General features: G+C 40.4%; 1 protein-coding gene across 1 annotated transcript; it reads left to right on the top strand.

Moving 5' to 3' along the window:
- Positions 1-44: 44 nt before the first annotated feature.
- On the top strand, positions 45-14,343 carry elmod3 (ELMO/CED-12 domain containing 3). The gene is made up of 13 exons (XM_088624217.1): positions 45-143; positions 1,255-2,472; positions 3,288-3,353; positions 3,808-3,885; positions 4,636-4,705; positions 5,184-5,246; positions 5,479-5,570; positions 6,269-6,392; positions 7,027-7,149; positions 7,393-7,523; positions 7,678-7,754; positions 8,333-8,460; positions 8,889-14,343. Exons 2-13 carry the CDS (start codon positions 2,437-2,439, stop codon positions 9,122-9,124), a joined length of 1,224 nt encoding a protein of 407 aa, XP_088480343.1. The 5' UTR covers positions 45-143; positions 1,255-2,436; the 3' UTR covers positions 9,125-14,343.
- The last annotated feature ends 11,055 nt before the right edge of the window (positions 14,344-25,398 follow it).

Genomic DNA, 25,398 nt, shown 5'->3' on the forward strand with positions numbered 1-25,398 from the left:
CAGTTTATAAGTACGGTGGGAAGGTCACTATTAGAGTGGGAAGTCGAAGGATCTAAAGACTACAATTTCCATCTCACGTTTCGGCAGAGTTTTAGTAACTTAGAGGGGGAAGGGAAGCCGAGATTGGAGAGAGTGAAACTGAGGTAAAAATAAAAAACTGAGATTTATAATTGTATCCGCTAATGCAAGTGATGTGTTTAGAACAATAATTAATAGTATTACATTGGTAACTTGATTTACAAACTTTCTGAAAAAATGTACGAGGAGTTGCACAGAGTGAAAGGGGTTTTGAGAGAATTGTTCTACGTTATAGTCAGCTGTACAGTGTGTATTAAAATGCCGACTGTTTTATTTTACTTTTGAAATATATTTTTAAATTGTTTTATTCACTTAATGTGTAAAACCGTTTAGTAACACTGTATTTACAATTAATGGAGTCGCAGGCGCAAAAACTCAGTAATATATAATTTATGCAGCAAGCTTTTAAGTTAAGGGGTTTTTAAATTCACCTCAAAAGTGGCATCAATGAAAACTTATTGCGCGTTAAAGCTGGTTATACAGAATACACAAGAAGAAAATGTTTTTTTATTTAAAAAAATAATTATTTAATTCTTTCATCAGCATTGTTTTTTAATTTTTAAAATACACCATTTAAAATAATTGTATTTGTACCTAGTAAATTGAACAAACAAATACTCTTGTTATTATTTGGGACAGCTTTCGTTGAGGTTATAATTATAATGAGGTTGTAATTTCTTAGTAGTCTATATGTATATTAATGATTTTTCATAGAGTGTTTCTTGTCCAGTGTAAATTGTTGAAGTATTTGTTGCTTTATTTTAACTGGTAAAAAAATACTAGAAAATAATACTGTTCTTCTTAAGTTGCCCTGATAACTGGAACTTTTTTTTTAGTAAAGCAAAGCTGAAGCTGTTATATCTTAAAGAAAGAATGGCCAGTTTAACGCTTATTTCATTCTCATTGTATGGATGATATACTGTATCTGTGGATTTAATGCACACCATTACATGTTGGGTATTCTTGCGACGATTGTCCTTAAGTTTTCTTTTTTTCTGCCGAAACAGAGCCAATTGACTATTTGGTGTCCAATGTTATCTCACCTGTTGCATAATCAGTGGGACTATCTTTGTCTGCAGTAGTCTATGTGATGTGGGTTATGGTAGGATGCAAAAGTGCACCTGACAGGTAGGTTGTCACTTGGAATGATTCCTTATTTTTGTCTTTCCTCTCTAGCTCCTGGCACTTGTGAGGGAGAGAATTAAGATCTACAGCACCAAGCAACAGACACTCAGTTATTCACTTAAATCTGCCAAGAGAGGCCCGGTCTCCATTGAAGAGGAGGAGCTGGAATACCTTACTGTCCCCACATTCGCTAGGCTCTGCAATGCTGCTCCCCAGACCATAGTTTCCAGTGGTTGACAAATCCTTCCCCTCAAATACTGCACAGCAGAATTGTGGGGGGCCGATGTAGGCCCCTGTCGCCTTGGTGATTGCTTACTCCTCTCCTGGTGTGGCCACTGGCCTGAACTGTGGTCACTATACAAACGTGTCTCTGGGCCATCATCTGCCATGTTCCATGGTGGACCCCAGTAGCTTATTCGAAAGCCCAATGCAACAAAGCGGGACACGCTAAGGTTATGGGCATGTTTCCAGCAGGTCCGTGTCCGACTGTCCTCTGCCGTTGAAGTGGTCCGGTTCCCGAGCGTTGCACGGCGGCGGGCGCCAGCGTGATGCCACGCGAGGCTGGCAGAGCCCGTTTCTCTTGCCTGCCACCTCGTTCTCCGGAGGAAGGGCTGTCTTGCTGATGGGGGGGGCCGCTGAAGAAGACAGCTGGGCTGTTCGTGCGCAAGTTGTGTGCTGATGACAGACTCCCATAATCGATCCGTTCATTTTCTAGCCCCTGCTTCTCGACCAGAAGAGGAGTCGGCTAGATTCGTCGCTGTTTGTTGCTCAGTCACCTTGACGCATCAAGAGCAGGGAAAAAATAAAATAAATAAAAATCCGGTTTTGTGTAAGAAAGAAATTGCTGCCCTTGTCTTGGAATCCAGAGCTTCAGTGAGGATGAATTGATCCAATGATTTGATTCCATGTTTTTGAAAGTTTGAAATTGGCCACAAAGAACTGTTTTGTTGGGGCTTTTTACCCCTTGTGTCTTCGTTCTTGCAAACATTTGAATTTACTGCCTCATGTTTTCCATTTCTCCCTTTCTTTTGGTTTTTGGTGCACTGCCATTATATGCATTATTGTTATCTTAAATGGACTCTTCATTTTAAACACTATGCGTGTCCTCATGGCAGTAGCTGTGTTGTACGTTGGCTGCTGTTGGAGACCTCTTAGTTTGTGCTAAAGCTTTCAGGGACTGGGCAGAGGGGCTATAGCCAGAGAGAAGTTGGTCCAGCATTGCAGGTGGATGTCATGGAAGGGGATATTGCTGGCATCATAAAAGAGGAGGTATGTGTTGTGTGCCCTTGATCAGAAGCCCCACTGGGGATCTCCAGGGTCTCGGTTTATACAGCTTGGAAAAGGCCACTGCAGGACTCGAGAGTGGTACTTTTGCTCCCACAAACATTTTATGTAACTGCATTAACATGGGTGATGTCTTTGACTGGGCAGTATTGCTTTGCATTTCATGAACTCCCAACGAAGATTTGTAATCTAATTCTGGCCATCAATAGTTTTGGACACTCAAAGGAAGTTTGTAGACAAACTATTTGGATATAGTTATAGATTCTGCCTTGGTCTGGAAATAACTGTCCGGAAAGTTCTTTATCTGCATTTCTCTCTGCTGTGTGGAGTAGATGGTTTTCCTATTTACTCAACAGTTATCATTTTCTCGCCACATCCCTGTCAGACTCATAGGCAAGTCATTCGCTTTCAAAGTGCATTTATGGCCACAAATCATGTTTTCTGTACATTATTAAGAGTATCCAGGTAAGACCTTAAAACCGCCTTTAAAATCAGTGATTTTTGACCTGTTAGTTTATAAGAAACTACAGACAACGGTACATTTTGTATCACTGAAGCAGAAATGCAAATGTATTTGATTTTACTTTCTTGTGTGTCTGTGTATGCAGTTACTCAAAATGTTGTCTAAAGAGCCTGCAGTTGCAAAAACTGAAATGAATTAAACTGCAATGTATTTACTGTATGTTTGTACAGCACAATTACAAAAAATGGTTTGCAGTGACCTGTGTGGCAAACGTACTCCTCTATCTGAGCAAGATGTACGGTAATAGTTTGCTTTTTTTGTCCATCTCCTTTTTCAGGGTTCTAATGGGGTTCCTCAGGAAAGCAAACCGGATTTAACCAATGGTTGCTCTGCTCATAAAACTGTGAGTATCAGTAATGAATATCTTCAGAGATTACTAAAGCTAGGAACACAGGCTTTCAGTTTCGAAATATGATCCCGTAGGTTTTGCAAAGGCTACAGTAGTTGTTCCTGCCAATTTCATCCTACGGATGAATGTTTCCTGTATTGATTGTTTCACGAAGTTCAAGTAGGTACAGTCGCTGTGTCAGCATGCATAGGCTGCACAGGAGCAGATAAAGATTTATTCCATGCTGAAAAGCAAAGAAAACATTTCAGCTGTGTCTCAACAGCTAAAACGCTTTCTCTTTTCTTTTTCTTTCAGTATGGAATAAACCTTTTTCATAGCTGTTGTTGACCATTCACTGATTAACACCAGTTATGAACTGGAAGGGTTGGAGTTTTGAAGTGTTTGCCCCTGGTTTTTGTGGGTTAGGTCTTTACAGTGGTCTCCATTTTTTTTTTGTGGTTTTCCACAGGGTACGAATGGGATTACATCAGAATGTCACAACCCTAAGGATCAAGTCAATGGGAGCTCAGCACTCAAATCGGTGCCAGTGAGTATGCGGGTGCTCCCCATGGGTTGAAATATAGCATGCTTCTAAAGAATGTAAAGTACTGTAATGTACTTTACTGTAATGTAAAGAAGCTTTCAGAAAACAAAAGTGCCTGTTGCCAGTTTCGATTGTCTTTTGGTTGATAAAACACACAAACGTAAGAATTGGTTATTGGGTTTGTTACTGAAAATGAGCCAAGGAGTAACAACATCTGTATGTGTTACTGTTCTAGAAATGAATGCTGTTGTCAAATTTAAGAATGTAAAGAATTATTAAAGTATTTTTACTTGTTATGAACACAGATGTTAGGTAGAGTGTGAAAGAATCACACTAATTACTCTAATTACTCTAGTTTTCAGTACTTTGTACAGTACCTTATACATCAGGCACATGAACGGTTTTGTTCACAGTTCACCTTTTGCATGTTCAGATCTTGTAGCCTTGACCGGTGCTCTGGCCCTTTATCATGACCAAATTCATTTATTGAGGAGTATGTTGCTTGTCCACAATTATTTGGGGAAAAATAAGACCTTGACTTACACAAAAAGCACATGGCTAGATATTGTATGAAATGACCAATCATCTCTTTCTGGTTTGAGAGATCAAGATTAAAACAATTTCCAGTGCGCTAGTATGTCATAAAGGACCCTGATTTTATATATATTTTTTAGCCACAAACAGTTTTGTGTGTTAAGAGTCAGAAGGCCAAAAGAATGTGTTTGAGAATGCTCTATTTGTTTTGTTTTTTAGATTTCAGCTTTGAAGCAGAATGGCCTATTGCAGTCTCTCACAGCTGGAAGGGAGAACCATGAGAAAGAAGGTATGTTTTTCTCTGAAGCAAACTAGAATTGATTAAGTGAAATGACAAGTACCCCAGATGTACCTTGGAACTGATAAGCTTTTCTGCAGTGAAACTACTCATAAATAACACCTTGTAGCTGCAGATTTCCCTTGGACCAGGCATGCACGGAGTTAAACACAGTTGTACGAGGAAGATAAAGATGGATGAGAGCCAGTGAGCACACATGCTTTGCCTATTCCCCAAAGAGTGAGCCTTTTGCCTTGGTTACCAGCCTGCGTTTGAGGTTGACACACAAGGGGAGCTTAGCTAATATTGCTGGTTGTCAGTGCTGGACTCTTTTTGCAGTTTAATCCAGTTGCTTTGGCTCGCTCCTCTCACAGCTTCTCTGGCCGGGCTGCTCCTAGCCCTTGTCCTGCAGTACCCCTTGGTCGCTGGATCTCGTATTGAATGAGCAGGTGGCTCAGCGGGTTCTCCTCACAGCTGTTTTTTATCACAGAGGTGAGCCCAGAGATTCTACAGGCCCAGGAACAATGGGAGGCCCTGGAGTGCATACAGCCAGGTGAGCTTCCAGCCTCGTGTGCATGTTACGGATAAATCCATCATCTTCTCTGCAGGACCTTAAATTCTAAGCTTGCAGAAAGAAAAACAGACAGTTTTTTCTTTCCTTTTCTGTTTGTACAGCAGACCATTTTCATGTTTCTCCAGTAACAGGCAGTGCCAATGTATAGGGGTTAGGCTTCTCAGAAAAGAGAGACCTCTGGGTGTTTCTAGCTTTTTTCATCTTCCTGCAGCTTTTTCAGAGGACTCAACTGGTCACACACCCCTGATTTCCTTCAATGAGGCACTGCAGCATTTCCAGACCACAGACCTTTCAGAGTACATGGTAAGTTGTAAACGGCACGCCTGGTCTGATGGAGAGGATTGTTGCCACATCGTCTTTATCTATTTAATGTGAGGAAGAAAAAAATAAAGGCAACTGGAATGTTAACACGCATTGTTATTGCAGAATATCAAACTTTCAAGAAGCATTTGTTTGAGGTCCTCAGATCACTTATTTACTAGCAACCTTAGAACAGTCCTTAAATATTTCTCTTTTATCTATTGTGCTTTCCTGGGCTTATCAGATTGGCAGTCTTCCAAGATCACGCTCATCTATTTCCAAATGTAACTTCTTTTAACACAATTGGTTAATTAATTTCATAGAATGTGTTCCTACTTTATATAACACAGTATAAAATGTGTATAGTAGTAGCCCTTGTATCCAGCATTCTGTTCCAGTTCTGAATGTCCACCTCATAAAATACTGCAACTTCAGCAGAAAAAGAATGTACAGAGTTCACAGAGACCCTCTTAACACCTCATGGACTGACACTCAAAAAAAAAAAAAAAAGAGGTCCCAGTTTTAGTGGGACTTTCCCTGGCAAAGCTAGGAGGTTTGTGATGAAGTATTTGTCAGCTTCATATTAAAAAAAAAAAAAAGAATGCTCGGGACTTTAAAATTTAAAAGAAGATATTGTTTGTTATACTACAACCAAACGAGCTTTTAAAAGGATAATATTTCTCTGCCCAATCCCCCTTCAGAAGAACATCCAGCCCACAGTGCGACGTACAGGCCTCGCCGCCATCACACACTTCCTGTTTGGCCCGCCCAGACTGCACCGTGAGCTGCTGCAGGAGAGGGATCTGGTGTTTGCCATCGCACAGTGTGAGTGCTTGCTGCTACAGGGCCAGCGAATAACAGCCTTTCACTGCATATCCCATCCCAACCAAGATATCCCGTGCTTTGTTTTTGTGACTGACGTCCTGTACAAATGCCCATCTCTTTTTGTCCTACCTGCACATCAACGCCACTTTGCCTAAGGTGTATTTAGTCTACTCCACGCTACCTCAGCATACAGGCTCTGGGCACTCAGCCATCTGTTTCTCATTTGCCCTCAGAGTACTCTGTCCTCAGTACTCCCGGAATACCCGATTCAGGAAAACTGTGTTTTTAAGATATAGTAGTCAAGGGGGTATAATGTATTTCTGGATCACATAAACCATGAAGCCTGCAATACGTGAAATGCAGACACAGAGTGACTTTACTTTACGGTAGTTAAACTGGGTAGCAGTTAAAGTTGCCCTGTCAATGTCTTTGGTCATAGAGCCTCAGCCATTGTAAGCACTGCTATACCTGGCACGGCTGCCCTGCTCTTCTTCATTCTAGAGCCTCCTAATGGTCAGGAGTACTGGCGATGGCTTGTCCTGTCCCCATTTTATGAATGGAAAACCTGTAGGTCCAGCATGTCTCCAGGAAAGAAGAGTTTCCTAGTGTTGTGATCTGGCTTTGCATTCTGCAGGCTCTCTGGATAACAGCCAGAAGGTACACACACGAGTGCTGCAGACGATCTACAAGAGGCTCACTGGCAGCCGTGTGGACTGCCCTCGCTATGGGCCACACTGGGAGGCGCTGGGATTCCAGGGTGAGCAGATGATTTTGAAGTGACCTCTTTTCCCTGGAGGGGCTTCTGCTTCTTGAGGGACTGTTGGGATTCTGTGCACAGATTTAAGACAGTCATATGTGTTGGTGGATTTCCAGTCTCCGCTTTAATGAGTTTCATGACCAGGTGCTATCATGATGGGACAGTCTCTAATAATCAGTGGTGCAACTTCTTTTAGATCTCTTTTTTTGGTGTTTCCTCGCTGTGTGTGTATGTGTGGAACAGGCACAGACCCTGCCACGGACCTGAGAGGAACTGGCTTCCTGGGATTGATGCACACGCTGTACCTGGTCATGGACCCAGAGACACTCCAGCTGGCTCGAGACATCTACAAGCTCTCCCAGCATACTACTCAGGTCAGCAGTCATATGTTTACCCCGAACACTGACCAAAAAGGTGAACAAGTTTTCATTCATTCTTACAAAGTAGAGGCTCAGAACTGGATCTTAGTCAAAATCAAAAGGAACAGACTGGTGCAGTCCATTTAACTGTGTACTACTTGTTTTACAGAATTTCCCCTTCTGTTTGATGTCTATTAATATTACTCGCATTGCCCTCCATGCCCTACGAGACGAGTGCCTCACTAAGTAAGTAGTGCAGGTAACCTGCCTGATTAAAACGTATTGTAGCAGAATGTCATTTGCTACTGTTGGATGGTAAGGTGAAATCTTAATTTATACACTTTCCTTCCTGCAAGCAGGATTTTTTAAAATAGAACTAGTAAATAAAAGCGAAAGGTAGAGAAGGTGTCTTTAGTCTCATGTTGGATGTCTTGGATTCTTTGATGCTCTGCAGAGTGTCTAAGACAAGACACATTAGCTGAAAGAGCCTATCCTTGTTAAGTAGGTAGCTGTGTCAGCATGCGTAGGCTGCAAAGGAGCAAGTAAAGGTTCATTCCATGCTGAAAAGAAGAAAAGACACAAACTGAAGAAGGCTCCACAGCCAAAACGTTGTTTTTCTTCGGCATGGAATAAACCTTTACTTGTTCCTTTGTACGGTTTAGATGACCTTGGAGTACATGTCCACACAGGAGCTGGAGTGTCCGTCAGATTAGCCATTTTGTGGCCAAAACGAGGATTTTAAAATTCATTGTGAATAAGAGATTAAATGCATTTTGTGCAGCTGAAGAGAATGTGGGAGTGGTTACTGATTCTGTTGTTTTTAGGGAATGCAATCGCAGGCAGCAGGTGGTTGGTGTGCTTAATGACTTCTACGTCGCCACGTTCCTGCAACTGTACCAGATCTGGAAGACGCAGTGCAAAACCATCTCCGATTCTGGCTTTGTACTGAAAGGTAATGATGGAGAAGGCATCCTCAGTCTGGTGTTAGACGCCCAGAGCTTTTGTCCAAGTTGTTGTTAATTTTCTCAACAGCTAATTTCATTTAGCAGTACATTGTCAAATATGTATAAGAACATTTAGAAAAACATTTAGTCCGTCCTTATTGTGTGATTAGCTCATGATCCTTGAATGTCCTTCAGCTGCTTCTTAAATGATCCTCGACAGTCAGCTACAACTGCATAACTCTGAAGTTTATTCCAGACTTGCTCAACCCTTCTTGTAAACATTTTTCAGTCCTACATATCGTAGCTTTTAACTTTTGCTTGTTTTGATAGGTTATGCTTTATTCAAAGCCACACTAACGGTTCCCTCAGCTTGTCTTCTCAGACACCATGTCCTAGAACAGCTCACCTGAATCCCCACGTTGTTTTTCCATTGCAGAAGTGGAAATGTTTGCCAAGAAAAATCCAAAACAGCTCTTGCGGCGTCTGGAGGGGTTTTTGCACGAGCGCCGGGCCGGGGGTGGCGGCCTGGTACCCGAGACCCCTTCCCAAAACCCCTCTCCCAGGTCTTCGCAGTTGGGCCCCTCTGCAACACGGTCCAGTGGCAAGGAAATGAACTTCATCGGGGTGTGCGAACTTCCACCCGAGATGGAAGGAGAGGCCCGGCTCATCTAATAGGACATGCTAACAGGTGGAGAGGGACCCAGACCGGTCAGGAGATGTCAGTAACACTTCATTATCACCAAACGTTTTCCACACAGCAGCACTGACGGCAGGGTGAACTGAGGGCTTGAGAGAGGCTGTGCTAAAGGGCTCCCACACGACCTGGAAGGCTTCTCTCATTTGTATTCACAATGCAGCTGGTACAAATGTGTCATTTCTTGTATTGAACCAATGTGGAAAGCTCCTTAAAAAGCAAGCTCTTCACAGTTGTTTTACATTACTGATTCTGGAAGGTGATCGCAAATATCCTAAATATGTAGGTTCATATTTAAAATGTGATAAAAGGACTTTGTTGGGTATGGCTGTGTGAAAGAATGTCATTGAGATGGGCAACCAAATTTGAAGCATTAACCTCAAACAGCCAAGATTCAGATCATCTGGACATCTGTAATAAGGAGTAATGTGTCTTCAGCTATAAAAGGAGAAGATCGTTTGGTTGTGAGGGATTAAAATGTGCTGATATGGTAGTGTTTTGACAGATAACTGGTCAAAGTATCCCTGAAGATTAGCCTAAAGGGAGTGTGGGAACCCTTTTCCATCCGCAGAGGTAGGGATGTATGGAGTTCAGGAATATACTGACACTTTGGAGTGATCATAACATTACAACTTGATGCTGAGTAGAGTTTTGTAGTGGTTTGCGATTCTAAGGTGCTTCAGATTGTCTGAAATAGTCTCAGCACCACTGGGTACAGCACTGTCATTTGCCTCATTTAAATACCATCCAGACATTAAAAATGTTTTTTCAAATAAATGTTTTAAAACTAGGTTGAAGTAGGTGCAGGTGCATAACAGCTTATCTTTTCAGACTGATGTTGCCATGCTGTCTCAAGTTAATCTCCACAAAGCTTCCCAATAACAAGAGCAAACAGTTTACTAAGTCTTTTGACTGGAGATAAAATTAAATGATTAAACTTCAGACTTGAGTAATTTTAGAACCTACCTTTAATTTGCATTAAATTATTATTTTATCCTCTTGCTATTTTTTTCTCCCATCATGAAATGTTGAGGCTACACTTGAACACGTGCACTTCCTGTTGCAAAAGGCTTTGTGAATTGTTCCTTCCATTGCGCTCAATCTTGGCAGTATTCTCTGTGCTAGCCGTAGGTAGTGCTGTTGCTCAGGATGTGAAGTATTCACCTGGTCAGTAGATCCCTGCTGTATTTTCATTTGTGCTTTCCAGCTACTGCTTCATGCTGCGAGTTTAAATGTGTTTAAATATTGGTGACATAACCATGCAGCCACCCTTTTACAAGTAGCTGTAATCCATGTGCTTTGGTCTGTATACCCCTGACCACAGGATTTTGTAAACTCAGGTTTTAGTGGCATTTGGCTTATGTTACCAGTTACACTTTGTTTATAATGGTAGGACACTAATAAACACCAGATTTAACCTGGTGGTTAGTCAGAGAATTAAAGCTAGTCGTTTTCTTCTCTTGTTTATCCTGTTTACCCCATAAAATAAAAATGTGCATTACTTGATATGACAATGAGCCATGTTTTTGACACAATCTTTAGGTATGAAAAGAGATTAATCATTCAGTATTATGGCTGTTAGATTTATCGTCACCCTTGACAAAGAACCTGGTGCACTTTACGTTTGGGAACACTACAGCTCAGACAAAACAGGTAATTTAGACCTTTTCAGCATGCAAACAAATTATAGCTTTCATTCTTTCAGGACACAAAATTGACAGCACTGGATAAAATAAGTGTAGAGTGATCCTTGTAAATTTTTAAATTTGATCTTAATTTTATGCAACAATATTGGCTAGGTTGCCCAATTACTATTGGTACTAAATGATTTAGATAATATACACAAAGCTGTAGTAGTGCAAAGGAGAGTTTTCAGTTCTAATTCTGCCTACATTTAAAGCTATAAATTGATCCTGTTTTTTGAGAAACATAAATTTACAGAAGGTATAATTTAGATATCTAGGTTTTGTTTTTCAAAATCAGAGTTCTTTTCATTTTAAGGGTCTAGCAGTAGTTGCTTAATGATAAAACCAAAACACTGAAAAGGAACATGTGGTGAAACTGACCAAGCAGAACTTTATTGAATTAACAGAACCACAATTAATAGCAGGAAACCTTGCCAGCTTATTCATTCTTAAAATCATGAGGATTAGGCATTATATCGATTCGTGACAATGAGGATCCCTCTAATTAAGCAAATTGGTTGGACTAAATTTTACAAGTGTATTTCAAGTTTTTTTTATAACTTTTTCTCGAATCTTGTGCTGTGAGGCTGTACTGAGGGAATATTGTACAAATGTGAATGCTGAGTGCTGAATGGTTTATTAATAAATTCCATGTATGTGTGAGATCACCACTCATGTATTTCAACAACAGTTTCTTCATTTAGTTATTGGTATGTTGGATAAAACTGTGGCATAACAGATCTAATACTGATAGTTTTATTTGTTGTATATAAACGGTGACAAATCTCTGGTGGACATGTACAGTTTAAAATGCATCACAACTCATTTGTACAACAACTTGAATATAAAGCACTTCTATCTGTATAGCATGTGGAAATTGATACACTTGCAAAACCTGTTAAAGACAAAATGATTTGACTCTTTTTACAGTGGAATTGGATTGAAATCTTATGGATTGTTGTAACAACAGTCAAAACCTGTTGTGGACAAAGGTTACTCTTAACTAATATTTTTTTAAGAAAAACAAAATGAGTTGAGCACAAAGTTTTACAGGTCTTCTAGGGTAGTCTTTGTGAGATACTGAAGGAATGGCCTTTTGCTTGACAGATACAAAGCTAATACGATGGACTGAGGAAGCTAGGACAACGGTTAGTTAAATGGGGTTTGGTAACAGACCCTCATGATTTTAAATAAAGTTATCTCTATAGTTTGTCTTACACATGTCAGAGATTGAAGCAAGGAACTACTGACACGCTCCTGTAATGAATTTAACACTGCAGTAAACATCACCGTAAAAATCCTCCTGACTTCCTGTACTGTCTGATAAGTGCTATGCAGTTAGAGATCTATTTTACTGGTTATCTAGTGTCTAACATAAAATATGCTTAATGGTTCTTTGAAAAAAGTTAAAAGCTTAATTATTTTATAGTGTAGTTAAATGTTTGCAGTATGCCAATGAGTGAATTACCCTGGTGTAGAATGCATGTAGCCCCTAGACCATGGAAGTCTGCAGTGCAAAGGAAGCTTCTCTTTGTTCTGTGTCTGTTGTATTGTCGTTGCACTGCTGGGAGTCTGTCCAACAGAAGGGGTCACGATCTCTGTGTGTTTCAGTTTATTCCACCAGACTTGAGGGGCTGTTAAGCATTTGTACCTCCCCTGCTGCTTTATTGCAACAAATTGGACCCTTACATTTGTGTATGCAACCACCTACTTACCCTGGCAGCCCCAGTCTTAGGAAGCTTTTTGGGGAAAAGGGGAACATGAAAATAGCCTAAGTTTAAACTATCCACAGAAAAAGCCCTTTTCTGTATAAGGGAGACTATTACATGGACATTATACTTCTGTATTTATCTTGCACTTGAACCAGCACTTTCCTCTGTTTAATAAAAGTACAAGTGCTGTAGTGCTTTATATATTACCTGCTACCTTAGAGTTAATATAATCCAGCAAGGCAGGGTTTTTATTCCATAAGGGACATTCAGGCCTCTCTCACACTGTTCTTATTTTGAAATGAGCAGTGTTGTGCACATTTTTGTTCAACATAAGTGCTACTGTCATCAGATTTCAATTGTTTTCAGATGAGTTGAATCTCCGTTTCAGTCCGTTACACGAAATGGGCTGCTGTCTTTTGGAGGTGAACACTGCTGTTTGCACCTGCTCTGTGTGGCATGTGCATCGTGAAGCCCTACTTCTTCATCCCCTTGACAGTGGTTTGGACTTCTGGGGCACAGCTACTGTTGTGTTCGATCTGGTTCACATCCAGCTCTGGTGCGAGGGGGCTCGGATCAAAGGAAGATGAAATAGCTGCATCGTGGTTCTGGCTTAGCTCGGTGTTGCTGGGGTTTGCATGCAAACTTTAGCCCAAAAAAAAAGCAATGTACTTATTTATGGCACCTTATATCCTAGTTAAGGAGCATGCAGTCTCTCTAGTAGTTTGACTCCTTTGTGATTGGGCAGAGAGGCATTGTTCTTCCAGCAGTCCAGAATCTCCATGAGGCCGGCAAAATGGCTTTTGCAGCCTTGGTGCTGGCTCAACTCTACCAGAATCTTATACATTCACAATTACTAAGAATTATATGCAGTATATAGAACCAGGATCACTGCTGATGGTAACCAGTAATACTCTTGCAGACTAACAACCCATAAGCATGAAATAGCTTCGCCTCTCACTTGTTAGAACTTCAGAGCAAACAGGAGCTGAGTGCTTGTTTGAATTGTTCACTTTTCAATGAAAAATACATGCCTTTTGTTATGCACTGACTGAGCAGTGTAGTGGCTTTAACCTACAGGAACAATGTGTTAGGCTGCTGTTGTTGTTTTTTTAATTTGCCAACACTTTAATTTTCACCAAGTATTAAGATATATACAACATGGCTAGGTCCTGTACATTTTTAAGTGTTTCAGATGGAAATACATGTATAAATTTGGAACAATATATGTAAAATCTCACTGCTTACACTGAAAATGATATGTTTGCCCACATCCACACTTCTGCAAATCTATGTAAATGAAGCCATGTTCAAAGGGCTTTTGATAATCTTAGCAAAGGCATATATATTTATGATACTTTTGTCTCGGGATGTGTTTGCCTTCTATGCTCAAGTCATTTAATTAGAGTGAGGAATTCAAAAAAGCTTTTGACTGTTGTTGCTACCAAAAATTAAACTGTCAGAATCATATTGACAAATTACCAAGACTTGAAATAAAATGCTTACTTTTAAGTTCCCTAATTAAGAATTATTTTTCACCTCCAATGCATAGTCTGTTTGCTTGGCTTTTTGATTTCTCTCTTGGATGTCTGCTTACTCTCTAGATCCTTATTAATTGTATTCATTGAGACAAAGCAACTTCCTATTCCCTGAATTTTACTTTGTTTCATATTAATTTGTTCCTTAATACATTGTATCTGTGTGAATTGTAGAAGATCTATTTTATAACGCATTACTGCTACATATATACAGTTGTACATTGTATGGAGAAGCATTACAAATAAATTACATTTGAAGACTATAGTTCTTGGCCATTTCATTTCCACTCTAGAACTCTGTTCTTGCACAGTATGTTAAAACACGTTTGATTGCAGAACAAGACTGTATGGCTAATGTAATACTATTGACAGGCAATGGTAGAAATACAGTACAAGCAATAAGTGGTTTGTGCTAGAGGTGATCCAGAAACAGGTGTATACAAGTCATTGGAGAGGCATACAAACCACAAAACGGATGAATTCCACAAACCGTTCTGTTTTCGCATCTGACAAAAACTGAGAATGGTCTAGCTCATCACATTAAGATCTAAGAATTCTTGCGAGAACCTGGAATCCTTTATCCTTACGCATTCACCCTGTGCGTGTGCCGAGTGTCCAAGGGAGACATACTGCGCCCAGCTCTATGCACTAAAACCCCTCCCTCCAAGGGCAAGCGCTGTAAGAGGCAGAAGGCACACGCCTGACAGCTGCCCATTCATTCTCTATAGCCATCTATCCCACTGGGCCCCGGGACGAGAGCTGGGGTCGTAAAGGGTCACCACTGCTTCCAACATCTGCTAATTGTCTTGCTAGGCGGGCCTCACCTCACATGTCCTTCACTTTACAGTATATCCTGAAAGGCACCTGAGCAGTTCAATGGAAAGATTCAGGAAAAGTGCTCGATGTTTTAAAATTCCCTCTTCTCTTCTAAACTGTTTTCCTTATCTGCAAAGTCAGTCATCCACCCAAAACGTACACTACATAAAGGAAACTTTTAAAATAAGTAACTTCTAAGGGTCGAATATATCCTCTAAAGCTAATAACAAGGGTTAGTGTAGTCTAAAAAAGCATTCCTTGACAACATTTTCTGTATTTTAACTCGGTCATCTGGTTGACTGCTTTTTTTATTTAGTCTTTTCTCAGTGGATGAAACATTTACTTCTGCATGAGGAGTAAAATGGCTACCGGCAAGAGGATACACGTTCCTTGTCATTAAGTACAGCAAACCACTGAAAATTGATCCAAGTTATTCTTTACATCTAAAGGGCTACCTTGATGTGCCGAATGGTGCTAGTAGGCAAAGTAAGCAACGAGGATTGTTATAGAACTACAGGATGTTTACTTCTTCTGGGTAATGGTTTATACAGAGTTTAAGAAGCGATAGCATAACAGTTTGTCATTGAAAGTACCATGGAAGCCACGCATCACAAAAGTTTTATAATCAATGTTTGCCGGTACTACTGATACTCAAGTTAGCCATAATATCAGTATGGGTTTGACGCGTTCCTGCCTTATGCTCCCGTGAGAATCTATGATACATGTTAAGTACGAAATGAAATATATTATGGGTACGCCCTAAAATCACCCTGGATATTTGGTATCATAGTAGAGCTCCCTGTCTCAGTTTACTTTGTTCCGACCTTTTTTAAAACTCATTTGGGAAGAAAAATAGTTCCGAGCTTTCTATATCGTTCCGTGGCGTGCACGAAATCGTGAAATCCGCAGGATCCCCCGCTAAAATATTCAGTGTAATGGTAATTTGCGGGTATTACTGAAGTGTTCAGCATCATTGCCTACTAAGTGCTGTAATAATCTAGAAGGCGTGGTGTCTACACTAACTTTAGAAATAGTGGTCTGTTATGGTGGAATTAAATTGAACATTAATGCTATACGCGAACCCGACCCCCTTCTCCAAACTTTAGGCACATCCTATCTATCAAAATAACACAAATGAACCTATTTAAATACAAATACAATTTAATCGGTGAAACTTTTTTTTTCTTGTACGGACAAAAAAATAGGACAAAAACCATTTGCGCAACAATGTTTATTATATGCCGCGCGATTTCATTTGCATCACAACTACACTTCACGTGTCCTACCAGCGTAAAATCACAGAATTGCAAATTAATGACACGGAGTTCAACAAAAAGGTACAAGCTTCTAAAGAACAAGGGCACATTTTAACCAGATCTTCTGTAATAAAGCAGAAAGTGTGCACACCCCCAGCGGCGAAAGGACATTAGCATTTTAAAGCAGGGGTTCAGGCAATTCCACTGAGGTAAAGTGCATCATCTGTTACAGCGTTTGCATTTCCATAGTAAGATTTAATCTTAAATGAGGTTTACTGTTTGCAACGGCTTTTTTGTCCTGTAATCACCATGGTTCATAAATTATCGAGGACTTTCTTAAGAAAACACACATGTTAATTTCACAAGTGCGAGCGTCGTGTGCTGGGAAGAGTATAAATGGAGGCCGCGTCGGCGGTGCCTAGCCAGTTCAATTCAGCTGTCAAAAGGGTTTCGAGTTTACTTCTGCGGTTTTTCTTTAAACATATAAGTTATTAAACTTATATATATATTTCTGCGGTTTTTCTTTAAAACATAATGTACTTTTTAAACTAATCTTTCTACAATCATACGCAGAATGCAGTCTGGAACGCTTCCACCACTGAGCAAAGTATCTTTTTCTGTGAGCGACATTTTGGACCCTGCTAAATTTCTTGGGAGACGTAGCCGAGTTCACTGCGCAAGCGGAGTCGAATACCATACACAGAAAAGTAATGGTAAGATTTTATTTTCCTATGTATAGTATTCGTGTCAGTTCTAGCGCTCCATTATTGAAAAGGCGCCATATATTGCCTAAAAAACGTCCATGGTGCCACAAGATAGCGCTGCGGAATCGCTGTGCTGTGTTGCACTTGCCACACAGCGAGCTGGAGAACGTAAAACCGGAGGCACAGCAGCACGCTAATCTAGTCCAGGCACTTCAAAGTAAATTATCGTGTTTTTCGAGTTAAGGCAGCAGTTATTAAACGTGGAAAACATTTACGAATCATTTAACAGTTCTGTTGGGTTCTGTTTCCACCACGCACGAAAATAAACGGGCGGTTTTATTTTGAAAACATACATTTTTTATGACGCTTGGCGCACACAACAAAGGGGCGATTGGATGGGCTTTGTAACTCCGTTGGCTGCCTAAAGGTCGGGCGTACAGTATGTCGTTATCCTAAAACCTGCTTTGTCCCCCACACCCTGCTTGGAAACCATGAACCGAACCTCAAGGGGAGATGTTCTAAGTATCCGAATTTAGAGCTATTTGCAAACTAGTGATCCAAACCATATATAGTGCCTTGTCGCAGGCGCATTAGTTCTTATTGAGGCCCACGGCGCTCGCTGTTCCACAGTTCCAAATACACCGTTAAAAGCAAATTGGTTCCCTCTGCTTTTCTTTTAATCTTGCCACTTTTCTTAAAACTATTAAGATATACGCCCTTGGCTCATGTAAGTAACTGTGGAATATTTTAAGATTTCTGTTTTATATGTATTGAACGTTTACCGAACTTTTATTACATAGGCCCGCTGTTATTTTGTTCTATTGCATGTGAAGACGCTCTTTCGAGAAGAAATGTAATATAACGTGATTACCTTGATTTGAACCAGTAGTACAGCGTTGACACCAATTGTATTAATATTTATACAATTTATCTTATACTTCTAATAATAAAATAATCTAGACTTTTACCATGTGACAAAAGCAGACTTTAATAATCTCTTGGGGCCTCTCTGTTTTCTTTCATGTGTCAAAGATTGTCAACAGGAAAGGCCGGACAGACAAACCGACGGCTCAACAGACTGTACTGCAGAGCCCTCTGCCCGCCGTGGTGAAACCGCTGACCCGTGTCCTGCGGCATTTTCACCCGGGACCGGCGAGAGCCCCGTTTCCCAGAGCAACCTCAAATCGCCAGCTCCGCACGGCCGCAAGCCAAGCCCGGCAAAGCCCAGATGCAAGTCCCGGCGGATCCGGACAGCCTTTACATTCGAGCAGCTCCGAGTCCTCGAGAACCACTTTCGTGCCAGGCACTACCTGTCCGTCTACGAGCGCTACGGTATCGCCACGGCGCTGCGCCTGTCCGAAACGCAGGTGAAGATTTGGTTTCAGAACCGCCGCACGAAGTGGAAGAAAGAACGCGGGGGAAAGGAGGCCGAAAACATGGAACAAGGCGTCCAGAATAACTGCCTTTTCCCTCTGCCTTTCCCCGCGGCTTTACCGTGCACACCGCAGGGCACCCTGAGAGACTGCTACCCACCTTTCAGTCTGTGCTCGCAGCCATCTTTGCTGTCCCCATTAGTTAGTAGACCTGTTTTTTAAATAGGCGATTTCCCCCCCTAAATTAAATGTTAACTCTCTTAAATGTTAGGAGAAAGAAGGACATTTCTGAACACCTTTTTCAAATTCCCTGGTGTGAAAGTTTACAGCCAGGAAAAAAAAAACATCTACTTTAAGGACCTTATTCATAAAGCGTCTTCGCTCTTTTTCTTGCTTGTGAGAAAACAACGCAGAAATATATTCCATGATACGAATAGCTAAATCGTTGTTGGTTTTATTAATGCCAGGAGTTGTATTTTGTATTTTCAAAATCCGGGAGGTAAATTTAACGTGACTTTAATGGATAAAGCACCACATGTACTGTAGCGCTGCGTTCGCTCAAACTGGAAGAAAAACGTAGACTTGCTTGGGTGTATGGAAATAATAGTTCTAAACATTTCACATAGTGTGAAATTCAGAATGTCTCTAACACCAAGAAAAAAAAAGTATTTTTGTACCAAGATTTACTATATATTGAAAGGATGATGTTCTTTTTGTAAAAAAAATAAACAATCTGAGATAATGTAAAATGCACTAACATCTGTATTGAATTCAACCGGAACATTATTGTTTCTTAAAGTTATTTAATTTGGAAGAGCAAAAATAAGTTTCGATCTGGGACGCGATCCTTGTGTCTGACTCAGTCCCTTAGTTTACCTCACTGAATGTGCAATTTCCGTTCCAATTACGGTGACTCAACTAGATATTTCTCTGTTGTAAGTCATGCAAAGTTGCTTTAAGTTCATTGTTAAAGGGAAAGCTAAGAACAATTTAGTGGTTACATTTCGTTTTGTTTTCGAATGAAAGTGGGATTTTGTTTTTCTAAACGTTTTTGTAACAATTCTTACGCTTTTGCTCTGTTGTAAATAAAGGTTTCCGAAATCATCTTCGGTGGGATTAAGCAGTGTTTTCTTTAATCTAAAACATGTTTATTCTAACTGGAGTAGAGTACATGGACATTTAGTAACTGTGGCAAAGTAGGAGGAGTTTGTGGCTGAAGTAGAAAAAAGTACTGAGAATAAAGGCTACTGTGTCACCAATAGCTCCTTACCCTCTGAGTGTCCTATTTAAACAAAAGAATGGCCTTCGAGACACAGCCAAAACATAAGCCTTGTTAAAACGTGTTATGGGCGATCTTTTTTTATTTCTGCACAAGAAATATGCATCGTACATTTGCCCGTGCTTCTCTTGCGTGTTTTGTATGTATGTCTTTACAGGTTAATGCACAAAGTACTGTATACTTATGTCCTTTATAGTGCCAGATAGGAAATTTAACAAATAAGAAATATAAATACTGTAAATGAAAAACAAACAACAATTGTAAGCCTTAAAATATAGAAATACAAATCAAAAAGATGGGGTGTGAGATAGAGACATGCACGATGCATGCATGTTGTAAAAATAAAGTAAAATATTCCAAATATATCAGTTGTCCAAATTAAATGGGTGAATAACCATGGGAAGAAAGGATATCCTGGTTCCACTGTGCTTAAATCTAGATAGCCTAAATGAATACCCTGTTGAAAGGAGCTCAGATGAAGTCAGGTGTGGCACACAGGAAAAATGAGCACATCAAGAATAAAGGTACCTTTTTCACACTTGTTCTGAAAGTGTCCAGATTTGGGTAAGGTTCTGGAACAGGTCTCTTGTTAAACTATGATTCTAAATAGGACCGTTCCATCTTCACACATGGTAACTCCAACTCGAGGAAGATGACTCCAAACGCCATGGCCGAAACGTATCTGTTTGTCCAACTTGGCGGTAGCAAAATAAACGTTAGAGCTGAGAACATCGGCATTCCCTCCAAGATTATTGGATCTCGGCGTATTTTGCTATGATTTAAATGGAGCTCTCAGCAACCTGGATCCATGGTGTGGGTGAGTGAGTAGAGTTCTTCTGCTGATGCAGTCAAAGCCTTATTGCTAGGGGATCCCAAAGGAAATAGAGTCTAAACAGCAACTACTGCTTAACTGATATACCGAATGAAGGGTCAAGTGAGCACCAATGGAGTTTTTAACGAAAGGTCAGGAGGGATAAAGGCAGCCAAACGAATTAAACCCAGCTGTCGCAAGTCGCACTAATTCTGACGTAAGCGCTCAGTCTCCATACAGTATATACCACACGTCACCCTCTCCTCTTCCTCACTCATTGTTCAAATCCCTCCTCTACCTCCTTTGCAGCTGCCCCCTTGGTTGGCTGAGGGGGGGGGGTCGTCCAATGGCCGGGAGGTTGGCCCTCCGCCAAGTGAGTTAAGCCAAGTCTCCACATCTCAATAAACAATCCTACTTCCACTGCTGTCATTCTCCATGAAGACCTTGAGGAAACAGCTCAATGAGGAGTTTAGATCCCTAAGCAACAAGCAAGCGAACAAGTGTACAACCCCTATGTGTTTGGGGAATACTTTGGGCTTTGGTTTCAAACATAACAATATGGCGGCATTTATGTTGAAATTGGACTTTTTTTTAGTGTATTCAATGTAATCTTTCTAATTACCGCAAAATATTTTAATTACTATAACACTCACTAAAAGGCAATACTCAGCATGTAAATGGGGGTTTCCAGAAGAATACTTCATTAAATACCTAGAGCATGTTAAGAAGTGCCTCTGTCAGTCATATCGTCTCCAGATTATTGCGTTCTTACTGAAAACAGGAAAGGGCCTTTTTAATGTGGTTTGGACAGAGAGCATTTTTTTTAATTGAAGCCAGAAAACAATTTTTGTCTCAGCAATTCTGGGTAACATGATTCAGGCCTGAAGAGCTAGTTAATGCAGTTTTAACAGGGCTCAGCAGTGATGGAAGAAGACTGTTTTCTCTGTCAAGGGATCAAGGTTTCTTCTTTGATTATCCAGATCACTATCAAGGGATGCCTCTGGATCACGACGTTGTATTACGTATTGTGTGTTTTGTAATTGTGTTGTCATTATTTAGCTGTGGATCACGCCGAAACCGCTCGAGCATTTTTCCCAATGGAAATTATCTTCCAAAAGTGAATGTTTCTGCCTGTTTTTCGTCAGTTAGTTTACGAGAATGATAACAGATTCTCAATTACAATGATGACCTGGAGACCCCATTATGCAGCAGGGAATTTAATGGAATAAACAGAGTGAACTACCTCAAGGGCACAGCGGCAGTGCTTCTCCCAGGAGCTGATCCAACAACCCTGTGGTCTGGAGTTGAGAGGCCTAACCACTACTGCTGCTGCTCCCTTGAGGGAGATGCTTCTCTTCTGAAATCTCATGTATTCATACTTCTCCATGTGTTACCATTTTCTGTGTTTCAATCAAATTCCATTAACATCAATAAATACGAATTTGGCTGTGGGAATCAGGGAAATACATATGAATGTACTCTGTTACATTCCATAAGGACGTCTAAGGAACATAACCACAAACAGTTTGTGTCTTAACTCTTGTGAAAGCCTAGAGTGGATATCACCCTCGACTTGTTTGATTGGTATGCATGCAGGAGGTAGTAAACGTTTACAAGCTATCACAGTAAGCTTCTGTAAAGCCGCATATACAGTTAAGCATGCGAAAGGATCGTTTGCTTATTTTACGGAAACCCCGCGGTAAAATTCTTTCCTTCTTAACTCATATATTCCACCATTGCTTTCCAGAACAAGAATAAGTATATAAGTGGGGTGGTCTTCTAAATTATTATTATAGTTGTATTAGATGTGGTCAATTGCCTAGACAAGGACAACCATCAGGCCCATGACCCCTAGAGCTTTATTTCTTCCACTGGGAGTTTTTGTTTTCCTCTCCTCTGTACCTACATGGTCTACTGCTTTTGTACAATATTATCAACTACTATATAATTCTGTAGAGATCTCTGGGATTGACTGTTGTGATTAGCACTACTGCAGCTAAAATGATTGAATAAATACACATATACTACACAGGCCTGATCTCCAAGATGCTACTGTATTTGTACTTTGAACACGTGTCCAGATGTGTATCTCTAATATGTGTGCTAAGTATGTCAACAGAAGTTTCTTTGGCTTGTGATGCCTTCTGTTTATAAGAGCCCTGGCAAGTCTTGCTCAGAAGGATCAAAGCTGGGCATTTAATGAGAGGTCATACTCTTGAATGCCAGAACGAAGATCAGCACATTTATCCAATGGGAACGTACCATGAACACAACAGGTGCAAATCAACCCTATAACATTGCAAGGGCATGAGCCTACCTTTCTGTCCAATAAAACAACACAAGGTCTAATGTTTTGTTCAATAATTAATCTAATGTGCTTAATCACATTCTTACAATACAGCTCTTCTATGCATATGTATTATTTCAGACTCCCACTAGACTCCCAGGCAGACATGCAGTGTTATCTGTTAGAGAGGGGGAGCCAGCTGTAATCTAGGGTTTACTTCACTGTGGTTCTTGAGGTTCACAAGCTTTGTGAAGCTTGTTGCTCCCAAGTTCCTAATTGCCTCATCATCTACTTAAGTGAAACAATTCGACTATTGTTTCCTTGGTTATGAAACTGTTTGAAGATTTAAACCTCTGCTCAACTGAGTTTCTGAGGTGTTCACTAGAGGATCGAGTTGTCTTCTAACCCATCTGGGGCGCTAACCCCAATGTCCTGGCTAAATTCCACTCTGGGTTTGCATAACCTGGCCTTCCAAAAGTCCCCCTTTAATTGAAGAGGTGAAGCAAGATCTGACTCTTCTACCTGCTGTGCTCTGCAGTGGAGCTGCTGTGTACTCCATTTCCAGGGTGGATGAAGTGGGTTCTCACCTCCTCACTGATAGCTGATGTGTGGTGAGCGTTCTGGCGCACTATGGCTGCCGCTGCATCATCCAGGTGGATGCTGCACATTGGTGGTGGTGGAGGGGAGTCCCCATTACCTTTAAAACGCTTTGAGTGGAGTGTCCAGAAAAGCGCTATAAAGTGTAAGCAATTATTATAATTATTATTATCTGAAGAGCTCTGGGATCCTTTGGGAGAAGTAAAGAACCACAGGAGTATAAGGTATAATGAAAGGAATGAATTCCAAATAAACATACTGTAGGTAGCTTCCTCCTGCAATCGTTTCATTTTTTTGTAGTGTGACTGTGATGGTTTATTCAGTAAATCATTTCAAGCTGTAAGTCATGCGTAAGCCTCTTCCGGAACAACTGTGATTAAAAAGCGTAGGTATACATTACTGAAGGCGACACGGTTTACAATGTGCTCTTCTGTGCTTCTGTACAAATTACTTAATTTGCCTTTGATACCCATGTGGTTCTAATAAAGATGTGTAGCTATAAACATCCAGTGGTGCGTACAGGCCTAGGTGAGTGAATTTAAAGTGGAAAAAGATCATGCACTGAAGAGCTACAGTAAATTCTTGGCAGAACCATTGTCTGGAGCCAAGCCCTGATGAACTAACTCTGGAATTAGTAACCTGTAACATAGGCATGCAGTTTTGAACTTTGTTTCTCATGTTGTGCTGAAAAAAAGAAAAAGACAAGAAATATTAATTACCACAGAGGTCTGCTGTCTCAACCCCTTTAAAAATAAAGATTGAAATATGCTTATGCCCCCTTTCTCCTCTGTAAAACCACACCTATGTCCTTTGTAAACAGGAAAAAACAGTGATAAGAGCCCATCTTTATACACATCACACCCACTAAGTCGATTTTACAAACTTTATACACCTATAAATTTTAAAAATGTCATTTTTTTTGTTTTAACAGTACTGACACTATCTCAAATAGTTCAGTACCCTAACGATGCAATTAATTAGACAAAAGGAACTTCACTCCAGTCCCCAAAATTCTCAGATCTGCAAAGCCTTCTTACATGATGCATTTATCTTAGGAGGTGGCAACTCTGGTCCCTTCGGGTCTCAGGGTCTTCTGGTTGGATGGGTGTCTGAAATTAACAACAGTACAAGACATTTAGAAAAACCTTGGCACATCAGCTGTTTCGTAATCAAGGCCTAAGTCCGGTTACTAATGCTTCAACAAGCCGCATGTCTATTATCAAAACGGACAGCCATTGCGTCGCGTAATCACCGGAAAGACTTGTGGCAAATAGGCGAATAGAATTATTAAAAGATTATGATAATTTAAAATTCTCAACAGTACAGAAATTAAAAAGGAAAGGCCACTCTTATATATAGTTCCGTTAAAGAGTGTTAAATACCACACCTGGTTTCTGTTATTGTAACGGTTACGCAAAACCATCACAGAGCGCTCTAAATGAAATAATCAGATATTTCCTGATTTGTCATGATGTTTTACTTACACATCACTGATAGAGATTATTTTAAACTGCGTCAGCAGGTTTTACTTCGGCGCTAAAATAAACCACACCGCACCTGATTTCAAGATGTGTTCTTTCTGAGCTAGAGACCCTTCTGTTTTCGTTTTGGGACATTTCGAGGATAATGGACAGATTTGAAACTCCGGCTTCAAACGCATTTTCCTCCTCTACGTTTTGATCATCCAGTATTTGACAGGAAACGTTTTCTGTACTTAATACGATACTACATAAGTTCCAGAAATGTCATTCGTAATTCGCAGATGAGGATCCGCACCTGTAAAAAAAGCTACTAAGATTTTGTGGCAAGTAAAATTTCCAAAAATTTTTTGGAAACAATATTATCATACGCTACGATCCTTAACTGTAAAAAGGAAAAACTACTGTATATTAGTTTTCGTACAGTAGCTTGTCCTTTGCATTTCGATAGTAAAGTTTAGTTAATTCGATTTTTTTGTCTTTTTTTCCCTTAAATTCTTTACGTTATAGGAACGTCCTAATATTATACATTATTAATAGAGAGACAAACCACAGGTAACATGCACAACAAAACATCGGCACATTGCTATAGGATCCTTAAACTGAGATGATCGCAAGTTGTAGCCCTTACTTCAGCCACATACAGCAGGTTGAGTCCTGGCGCTGTAACTGGAACTATCTTGCAGGTCTCTGCTTTGTCACCTAATTGATCCCCATGT

This window comes from Lepisosteus platostomus, chromosome 3, assembly GCF_059453375.1.
Source record: "Lepisosteus platostomus isolate fLepPlt1 chromosome 3, fLepPlt1.hap1, whole genome shotgun sequence".
Classification (NCBI taxonomy): Eukaryota; Metazoa; Chordata; class Actinopteri; order Semionotiformes; family Lepisosteidae; genus Lepisosteus; species Lepisosteus platostomus.

What these genes read in the sequence shown, in the direction of transcription:
- elmod3 (XM_088624217.1), top strand. Translation starts at nt 2,437, where the DNA reads ATGGAAGGGGATATTGCTGGCATCATAAAAGAGGAG. An exon ending in CTGGCATCATAAAAGAGGAG is followed by an intron (nt 2,473 to 3,287) that starts GTATGTGTTGTG and finishes CTCCTTTTTCAG; the next exon opens with GGTTCTAATGGGGTTCCTCA. An exon ending in GTTGCTCTGCTCATAAAACT is followed by an intron (nt 3,354 to 3,807) that starts GTGAGTATCAGT and finishes GGTTTTCCACAG; the next exon opens with GGTACGAATGGGATTACATC.